Consider the following 10,639-nt stretch of genomic DNA (forward strand, 5'->3'; position numbering starts at 1 on the left):
AGCCCAGGGCACTACACCCTGGCTCGGGGCTCCGCACCTCGACCATTCCAAGTCCCGGGACCTGCTCCCCGGCCCAAGGCTCCGCACCTTGGTTATTGATAAGCCCAGGGCACTACACCCTGGCTCGGGGCTCCGCACCTCGACCATTCCAAGTCCCGGGACCTGCTCCCCGGCCCAAGGCTCCGCACCTTGGTTATTGATAAGCCCAGGGCACTACACCCTGGCTCGGGGCTCCGCACCTCGACCATTCCAAGTCCCGGGACCTGCTCCCCGGCCCAAGGCTCCGCACCTTGGTTATTGATAAGCCCAGGGCACTACACCCTGGCTCGGGGCTCCGCACCTCGACCATTCATGAAGCCTAGGGCTCCGTACCCTAGTTATCCAGTAAGTCCGAGAGACAAAAGGCCTCGACATCTTATCTCAAGTCTATGAGGCACGATACTCCGGCATTTCTTCTCATTTCTAGGAGACATGAAGCCCCCGATGCTTTTATAGAACAAGATTGATTATCTCTTTGGGAATCCAAGCATGACTGATCGGGACAGCGAGTATGACTCTAGCCCGACTATTTAAGGGATGTGTGATGATACCCCCGTAAGAGCCCGGGTCATGGATGACCCGGAATATCAAATGGATTCCCAAATTCGAGTAAGTCTGCAGGTGGATTCTTCTGGAGCCGGGCAGGTGGAAGCCCATGCTCTACTCTCCGGGCAGTCATAGGCTCGGGATCTTGTATAAATCTCTTGTATAAGGCATTCTACCCGGGCACCTCGATTACAGTGTTGCATTCAAGTGGTTCAGAAGATAAGATCTTGCCTCGAGAAGCGCACCCGACATAATCCTATTGATGTGATACGATGGGAAAATAGGACAGCTTGACAGGAAGTCAACATCAAATGCTATGAGTGGTAGGTGTACACGCAAATCGAGGTCATTATTACTTCTCCTACTATAAATACCAGGTTCTCTCTTTACATATGGGGGGGATTCATTTTACACCAATCACACAGCCATCACTTGGCTACATTGGTTTCTTGCTTGAGTACCCTGCTGACTTAAGCATCGGAGTGGCCACGCCGGACACCCCTCCGGCGCCCATTCACGAGTTCATTTCATTGTGTGCAGGTGACAGCCGAAGCCATCTACTTTGCTCATCTTCCTGAAATAAATTATTGATAGCAGATTCTGTGGAGCTCCCGACCCGGCTCGTCCATTTCACCAGGATTGCTTCAATCAATTTTTCTTATTGTTGGCGGTATGACTATCTAAAAAATACACACACTATGTCAAAACTATAGTGTCCCTAACATTAGATTGATGTTTCTCAAATAAATAGAGAAGATCACACCTATTTTGTGAGGCCCAATGGCATAAAGTCCAGATAGCCAATATTTTATTTACTAGTGGCCCAAGAGGCAACATGGGTCCAGGCCCACCAGAATCGGGGGCATTTGATTCTAGCATTGTGGTCACTGCCCAGTCTACTTCAAAACGACGAACGACCGAATTTCAGCTTCTTGTTCAATCAATTCGACGCAGCATGAAAATAATTAGGATTTTCGGTTTGTTGGGAATCTTATTGTGCTTGAAATCAGCAGAATCTGCGCCTCAGGCGTATCGCAGAGATCCTGGTCATCCAACGTGGCACCATGGAGCATTTCAAGATGTTAGGGATTCCGTTCGATCTGATGTTCGTCAGATGCTTCACTCTCGCGCTGAGGTACGAAGTCGCGTATTTATTTATTTTATGTAACTGTACGTCTATTTGTGAATAGATTGAGGTACTCAGTGGGTAATTTTATTGAAAGAATGTTGTTTCACACTTCAGGTTGGGAATTGTGCTCTAATAATGTTATGTGCTATGATATATGGGTTTGGGGTGATCTTATTCTCCTTAAATCATTTGTTCTCTTGCAGGTTCCATTTCAAGTGCCTCTTGAAGTAAATGTAGTCCTTATTGGCTTCAATGGTGATGGAGGCTACAGATATACCATAGATTCCCATAAGTTGGAGGAATTTTTGAGAGTTAGCTTTCCATCTCACAGACCCTCATGCTTAGAGACTGGCCAACCAATTGATATTGAACATCACATAGTCTTCAATGCATTTCCGGTACCTATTCACCTTTCTTGGATATTTGTGCCCCTTGCTTAATGTTGTGTTTGTTTTGTGCTTGTTGATGTTTGTTCGTTGAGTCTATTGAAAAGTCACAGAACAAAAATTTTTTGATAGTATTTTTGAATTGCACTGCCTTTTTATCACATTCGACATGAATATAGCAACCACGCAATCTGCTTAATCAAAACTTTGAAACAAACCAATTTTTGGGTTTGATCAACTAAAAACCGATCCAAACCGTAATCAACTAAAAACCGATCCAAACCAGCTCTTTGGTTAGGTTTTCTGCTTACCCCTACCATGAATATATTGTTGTGCTTGAATGAACAATGATTTTTGGTTGGTTAATTATAAAACCAATCCGTACCGTAATCGACTAAAAACCAATCCAAACCAGCTCTTTGGTTAGGTTTTCTACTTACCCCTACCATGAATATGTTGTTGTGCTTGAATGAACAATGATTTTTGGTTGGTTAATTATAAAACCAATCCGTACGGTAGTCGACTAAAAACCAATCGAAACCAGCTCTTTGGTTAGGTTTTCTGCTTACCCGGTTACCCCTACCATAAATATGTTGTGCTTGAATGAATGACGACTTTAGTTGACACTATTTTCCCAAAGATTAGAATTAGAGGTCTCGCCATTTAGTAACATTTTTGGGAATGAAAGTTGAGTTAATTGCTTTTGGCTTCTGACAACTTCTCACTTTCACTTCTCACTATAGGCTGGACAGCCAGAATTGATAGCATTGGAGAAAGCTATGAAATTAGCCTTGACTCCTGCTGGCCATGCAAGAGAGGTGACACTATGTGTTAATATCATTTCTTAATTTTAGAAATACTGTTATATTTTTTTATTTTGGATGAAATTTTTATTTACTTTTTAGTTTATAGGCCGATTTTGGCAGGCAAGTACCTTTGTTTGAGGTGGAAGCTACTACTGTTGAACCAGAATTTTTGAAGCTGTATGCTTACCTGTTTGATTTAGAAAATGCGGGATACCAAGTTGAAGAAATGGATAGACCCTGGCCAAATGCACTTTTTGTTGTTAACTTTGATAAGGTACATTATAGTTGAATATTTAATTTTCCCTACACTGATTTAGCTGAGGCGATGGCGTGTATAAAATGTTTCTCCTTGTATATGCTTTGGAGAAATTAACTTTGTTTTTTTCAACAGGCTGAAATTTTTCAAAGAATCTCGTGTTATTGAAATCCAATTTTTTCTTTTTCTTTACAGGTCCGAATAGATCCTAGAAACAAGGAGCTTGACCTTGATAGTTTAATGTATGGCAAAATCACAAATCTAAACGAGGATGAGATGAAGAAACAAGAGGGAGATTACATTTATAGGTACCGTTACAATGGAGGAGGTGCGTCTCAGGTTTGGCTTGGATCTGGCAGGTATAACGAGTTCTAGGTTACCTGTCAAATCTGTTCGATTAGTAACTACTGTCTTCTGTGGTGTGATTTTAAAGTTTCTATTGCTGCTTGGTTGTAAAACCCAGGTTTGTTGTGATTGACCTGTCTGCTGGTCCTTGCACTTATGGTAAGATTGAAACTGAAGAAGGAAGTGTCAATCCTAAGACATTGCCTCGATTACAAAATTTAGTGTTACCAAGATCAGGCACAGTTGATGAGCAGTCTGCTCATGATATTTTTGTTGGGCAACTAGCTGCTGTGCTCGCAACTACAGTAGAGCATGTCATAGCCCCAGATATTAGGTATGTTAGTCTTATATGCAATAAAAAGTCTAGTTATTATACTTTTATAGCTTCAAATTGGTGTCTGTGTTATCTATATAACTGCAACTAGATGCAATGTGTATCAGAACAAATTCACTTGGTACTTCAATGATCGAAGAATGTTTTATTCATGAAGGTAATGTTGATATGTTTTGGCATGCTAGAACCAATATCAATCTCCCCGCTCATTATTGGGGTCTTTTTTATGCGAGTGACTCCCTTATGACCAAATGACCAAGTATCGTATTAATCGAAGACCTGACATAAATTTCCTCTGTGACTGCCTAATGTGTAATGTATTTTCTGCTTAATCAAACTGTGATATTTCAATCATCTGTTATCACTTATTGTACCTTCATTTTCAATGCCTCTATTGTTATTTTTTGCTGCTTGCGTCTTGCCTCTCTTTTCATTGATAATTGGCATTGTACTGGGATCAGGTATGAAACTGTTGATATGACTACCAGGATCCTTGTACCTATCATTGTTCTTCAGAATCATAACAGATACAATATCTTGGTGAAAGGCCATAATTACAGTGTTGATGTCGATGCCATTGAAGCTGAGGTGGGATTTCCTCCCTGATCTTCCATTCATGTTCTGTAGTTTCTGTTTCTAGAATTGGTTTAAATAAGCTGCATTTAGTATGCACTATGCATCTTAAGGTTTTTTATTTTCATAGACTAACAAGAATCTAGAAAGTCTGTTTTCCTTGAATGTAGGTTTATTGTGTTGCCATCATTATTTTCAGGTTAAAAAAATGGTTCACCAAGGTCAGGAAGTTGTAATAATTGGCGGTACTCATGCACTACATCGTCACGAAAAGTTATCCATCGCTGTGTCAAAAGCAATGAGGGGTCATTCTCTTCAAGAAACGAAGAAGGATGGGCGTTTTCATGTTCATACAAAGACATATTTGGATGGTGCTATTCTTAAGGAGGTTTGTTTCTCAGTCGTAATCTACATTTAATATTTGATTCTATGCATTATGATCTAAAATGCACCATAACCGTCGTTGAATATTGACTTACTTGAAAACTGTGATTGCAGCTTCTACACGTGTCTTATTTGATTTAATTTCCTTCCCACGCACATACTTGTGACTGCTTTTTAGTTTACGCTTTTCTTTAATAAATTTTAACCGAAAAGGCGAAAACTAATCTTGGTACCTTCTATTCATTGCAGGAGATGGAACGATCTGCTGATGTGCTGGCTGCTGGTTTACTAGAGGTGTCTGACCCAACTCTTGCGAGTAAATTTTTTCTTCGCCAGGTTGGTTTTACTACTTTATTAGGGAACATTTGTCATATGCTTTAAACTGTTGTCGGGATCTACATTCTGACCATCCTTTTCTCATGTTATCATGTTTCGCTGTGTGGTATTCTTTCTTTTTACTACTTTCCCATATTTTTTGTTCCTGAATATTTGTCTCTCTTTGTCAGACCTGGGCAGATGAGACTGTTGAAACTGGTGATTCCATACTAAAGCATAAACCTCTTTGGGCGTCTTATAATTCAAAGCTTCAAAAGGGTAGTAAAAGGGAATTAGGAAAAAAGAAACAAGGTGACCTGTACCGAACTTATGGAACTAGAGTTGTTCCAGTGTGAGCAAATTCATCCTGCTCATCTATTTTCGTGTACAATTTATATGATCGAATGTTGATTAGTTTGGTACACTCTTGAGACATCCTTCTCTGCTATATGTTTTGATGACACAGTCATTCTGGAGGACATCGATATATTTCATAATTTTCAGATAGTTGAATATCTTTTGGGGTTTTATTGTTATCTATGTCACAATCTTTACAGGATGATCAGTATCTTTAATTTTGATATATCAATTATTCTATAAATTTAAGTGCATTCTGCAAGTTGCAAAGATTTATAGCATTAATTAATTCAGTTCTTTAAATGTAAAGAGGAACGTCTTGATTTAGCTGTCATCCTATATAATGCTTCATTGTTTGGTTGTCAATTTTATTAATATTTTCATGACGAATAAATCCTTCTCAGAAAAGCATTTATTGTTTCATCCAATAATATTTCTGATAATCAATAACCGATGTGTTCCTAATTTCAGCTTTGTCCTGTCATTGGCCGATGTGGATGAACACCTTATGATGGAGGATGATAGTCTTGTATGGACAAGTAATGATGTAGTTATTGTGCTTCAGCATCAAAGTGATAAGATTCCTTTAAGGTAATAAGGTTAAAACTATTATTTCACTCCTATGGTTTTAGAGATTGATTTGGTTATTCAGCTACAACTTGTGTGGAATGGTGGAAGTTATGAAGTGTGAAAACATACTGATTTTATCCGGTTTGATGTTTGATCTGTTGATCCTTGAATGGCTCTTGTTGTTAGGTATACTCTTTTTTACTGTTGCTGGGTCTCTTGTGTTCTTCGGAAAGGAGGACTCAATTATGTTTACCAGAATTGCACGTATTCCTAACTTTATGCTCTCCTTGACTTGAAACTATTCACCTGATAGCAATATTACAATTTACTGAAATTTCTTTGCTCCTGTCACTCGGTGCATCCGCCCCCATAAAAACTCTCTCTCCCTTTCTTGCTGCTGTCCTTTTTAGCTTTGTAAGCTCTTTAGCTAGTAATTAATTAGTCCTTTAGTTTCTAAGCTAGGAGACCCGGGCTTGGGAATTCAGTTTTATTAGTGATGGAGTAGGCAGGGTGGGAGAGTATGCATCATATGAGAAAGTATGGCATCGATTGAATCTCGAGCTAGTCCCATTCCCTTTCTTAGTGAAGGAATGATAGAACTGAAAGGGTAGACAGATATGGAGCAAAAATACCTCATGCACAAGCTTAAACTTTACTCCTAATATTCTATTCCACTCCTCCAAAAAAATAAATAAATTATATTCCACTTACTTCGGTCGAGTCTTAATTGCAAGGAAGAAGGATATGAGTAGTTTTACCTGTAGCACCATCCCCAGTACCCCATCACTCATCATCCATCAATATATCCTGTGCCGGACCAGTCAGAGCATAGACCAGGATTTTGAACCAATGTCATCTCTAAAATATTGACCAGGCTCTCTTTGTTTTCATTGAATCATGGGATAGCAGGAATTTGAGAATTTATAACATCTTTTTTCCGTTCTCTGTTGAGCAGTTATGTTTCGGAGCTGGAGAGAAGACATGCCGAACCGTCAGTAGCACAGAGACATATATTAGCTGGGCTGGCCTCTGTTGTGGGTGGATTGAGTGCTCCATATGAAAAAGCTTCTCATGTTCATGAGAGGCCTGTGGTGAATTGGCTCTTGGCAGCTGGGTGCCATCCGTTTGGGCCATTTTCAAACACATCTCAGACTAGTCAATTGCTTCAGGATGCCGCATTGGTAAAAAACCTTTCCTTTTTTTTCTCTAAACATTGCTTTTTTAGAGAATATTGACTGGAGTCCGTGTATTTCTAAGAACTTACAAATATTAAATTTTTCTGCAGAGGAACATTATATATGCCCGTGTTGATTCTGCTCTTCATCGAATTCGAGATACGTCAGAGGTGGTTTTGCAATGATCAGTCGTTTTTCTTTTCCTTGAATTTTTTTTGCACTGACTTGTACTTTTGCCAGTCTGTCCAAGCATTTGCTGCTGAGCACTTGAAAACTCCTCTTGGGGAACCAGTGAAGGGTAAAAAGAACAAGTCTAGCACCGACCTTTGGCTGGAGAAATTCTACAAGAAGACAACCAATCTACCAGAACCATTCCCTCATGAGTTAGTTGAAAGATTGGAAAAGTATTTGAATGTAAATTTTCTCTCCCCCTCTGTCTAACTTGTGTGTGTGTATTCTCATAATGCTTACTAACATTTACATGTTTTTGATGCTGAAATGTTTTATTATACATTCAGAGCCTCGAGGAGCAGCTCGTAGACCTTTCGTCCTTGCTATATGATCACAGACTACAAGATGCCCACTTAAACAGTTCACAGATTCTTCAGAGCTCAATCTTCACCCAGCAGTAAGTTCCCTAACCATTTTATCGCTTCACCATTTTGATTTATTTTTCCGTCGTGTGTTCATTCTTTCTGAAATGGGGAGATATTTTCACTGATCCTTGCATGTAACATACAGGTATGTAGAGCATGTTTTGACAAGTGAAAGGGAGAAGATGAAATGCTGTAGTATTGAATACAAATTCCCTACACACTCTTCCCAAAACTACATATACGCTGGTATTCTTTTAGCTGGATTTTTTGTATATTTTGCTGTAATCTTCTTCGCATCTCCCGTGCGCTGATCTCTCCAGCTTGTTTAGTCAGTAGGCATAATTTTGTAATGTAAAATCTTCATAAATTTTGTTAAGAGATGTTTGTTCCTCTAATTACAGTACTTAATTAACGACGTAGAAGTATGTATATGCGCAATTACATATACAATCTACGGAACAAAAAATGAGACCATTGACTTGTTAGAACAGAAATTTGAGTAAGGATAGCAATAATCTTAAACCATATGTTTCAAACTTAATAAGCCTATTATTTAAAATAAACATCATTTTCTAAAATAAATATTAATTTTCATATAAAAGAAACATCAACAAACAAAAATATGCAAATGTAGTTGATCATTCACGAATTATAGAAAATCAAACAAGAAAAAAATAAAATAGAAAATAAAACCATGATAACTATATTCTCAGCAAATCAAATACTGAAACTCAGTTAGCAAACTATTTGAATTAACTAATATGACCCGTGAGACGTCTCATATAAATTTTTGCCAAAAAAACATAATCAGTATAAGAAAAACCAACAATTAGAAACTGAAGAACTGGATGAAAATAGATAATTAATAAAAAAATTGTCGAACCAAAGTACCTAGAATTCCAAAGCAAAAAAAGCCTAGAATTGCCATGAAATTTGGGATTTTTCAATTTAGTTTAGCATTTGGGATTTATTAATTTTCAATTATAATTTAATATTTATGATTTAAGAAGAATTACAGAAGAAGACTAAAATCCTATAGTTTTTTTTTAAATTTATTTTATTTTTATATAAAAGTTTTTTATATACATAATTTTTTTAAAAACTTAGATAGGGAAGGTGGCTTCAAATTTAAAGATTTAACCACTTCATTGTCATACTTTATTTCCTCCATAATTATTTTCCTCTGGACCAGTATTTATCTCACAACTTGAAAATCCTTTGCTCCCATTTCCCAACATCAGTATAATTCCCACAAAGAAAACAACCAATTTTCTCCATGATCAATATTAACAGAAAATATCAGACACACTCGTAGTTTTTTTTGGGTAAATCTTGATTCACTCACTTCCTTGTTTATAATATTAATGTTTTTCACTCGTTCATTTTATAAAATGGTAAAATTTACTGTTTTCCATTTTACCATTTGGTAGTGGGAGTCAATATTAAATAATTATAATTTAATAAGTGGAGCACTCAAATATGCAATTAAAGCTCCAGAAAAAATCAAACATGGTTAAAACTATTGATAATAACGTGGTGCATTTTTTTGGGTGATAATCATATGTTTCCTTATTGGGAAGCAGTGCGAATCCTAATTAAAGCACTTTAATTTCTAGGTTCATCTATCAGCATTATTTATTATGGGTCGGGTTGAACATGAGATCTATATCCATAATAAAAAATAATACTTTTGACATAAAAAAAAAACTTTTACATACATCAGGTCGAACATGAGATCTATTTCGTAAAATTGACTCATGAATTGATCTTATAAGAGTTTTTTTTCAGTTATTTATGCCGTAAAAAGATATAGAATTTTGTGTACTTTCATTGGTTTGAAATGGTAGGTAGAGTGATGTACAAAAAATTTCATTCATGTTAAAATATTAGGTCATTGTGCAAACACATTGTGGTGCAAACCACTCTATAGGGGTGGGAAATGAGTTCAAATCCGTGTTAAAGAAAAACCCGCATCCTCGTTGTAGTGAAAAAAAAATGTTATCGCACAATCTACATGTTGAAAAATAGCTTATCTAAAGGGTTTAATAAAGATCTACATGATAAAGTTTTGATATAATTAGAACCAAATCCACCATGTTTTTTTTTGACAAAAATTACCATTATGTCAATTAAATTGTTATGATCGGTTTGAGATTTCTTAAAAGTGCTTCAAGATTAAGTTAGCAACCGATGAAGCTATTTTTTTTATCTGTATTGATCAATTTAATAACTTATATATAAAGAGCAGAAATAACTTGAGCTGATACAATTGATATTATTGTCAAACTAATAACAATAAATGAAAATAGTTGTGTGAGAATTAATCATGTAAAAATAGATAAATGAACACAAATTTCTTTCTGAAATTTCGAGGATCAAATCCCTCTACATCATCTTCCTCCGTATCCAAAAGGTTTCATTAGAAGATTTTCATTTATACAAGTCTATGTACAAATTCAGTCCAATTGAAGTTGCACTCTCATTCAGAACTCCAAGTAGTACACTTAGTCAGATGGAAAGACAAGCCTTAACTGACTACCTATCATCTAGGCGACAAGCCTCGCGATCTGCTACCTATCATCTAGATGACAAGCCTATTGATCAACTCTAACTTGTACAATCATTTTTCTAATTCTTCTAAGTTGAACCGGTGTGAAGGTCGAGTCTAGGTGGAAAAAAAGTTGCTGCAACATGAACACATTGATCCTCGATGATCCGATGTAAACTTTGTAGTCATGCTTCGATACTCAAAGATGCTCCTCAATTGAGCAAATATGGCAATGAGGTGCGAGCATATATATATGGATTCCTATTTGCTTGAGATACTC

General features: G+C 37.2%; 1 protein-coding gene across 1 annotated transcript; it reads left to right on the forward strand.

The window, feature by feature from the left end:
* Positions 1–1,397: 1,397 nt before the first annotated feature.
* Positions 1,398–8,206, forward strand: LOC140830795 (uncharacterized). Its single transcript, XM_073194281.1, has 16 exons — positions 1,398–1,720; positions 1,918–2,112; positions 2,844–2,918; positions 3,013–3,180; positions 3,358–3,521; positions 3,626–3,841; positions 4,303–4,429; positions 4,614–4,802; positions 5,048–5,134; positions 5,305–5,465; positions 5,942–6,061; positions 6,996–7,221; positions 7,326–7,385; positions 7,456–7,629; positions 7,734–7,843; positions 7,957–8,206. The coding sequence occupies exons 1-16, from the start codon at positions 1,421–1,423 to the stop codon at positions 8,120–8,122; spliced, it is 2,538 nt and encodes an 845-aa protein (XP_073050382.1). The 5' UTR covers positions 1,398–1,420; the 3' UTR covers positions 8,123–8,206.
* The last annotated feature ends 2,433 nt before the right edge of the window (positions 8,207–10,639 follow it).

The sequence above is a fragment of the Primulina eburnea genome, chromosome 4 (assembly GCF_022965805.1).
Source record: "Primulina eburnea isolate SZY01 chromosome 4, ASM2296580v1, whole genome shotgun sequence".
Lineage (NCBI taxonomy): Eukaryota > Viridiplantae > Streptophyta > Magnoliopsida > Lamiales > Gesneriaceae > Primulina > Primulina eburnea.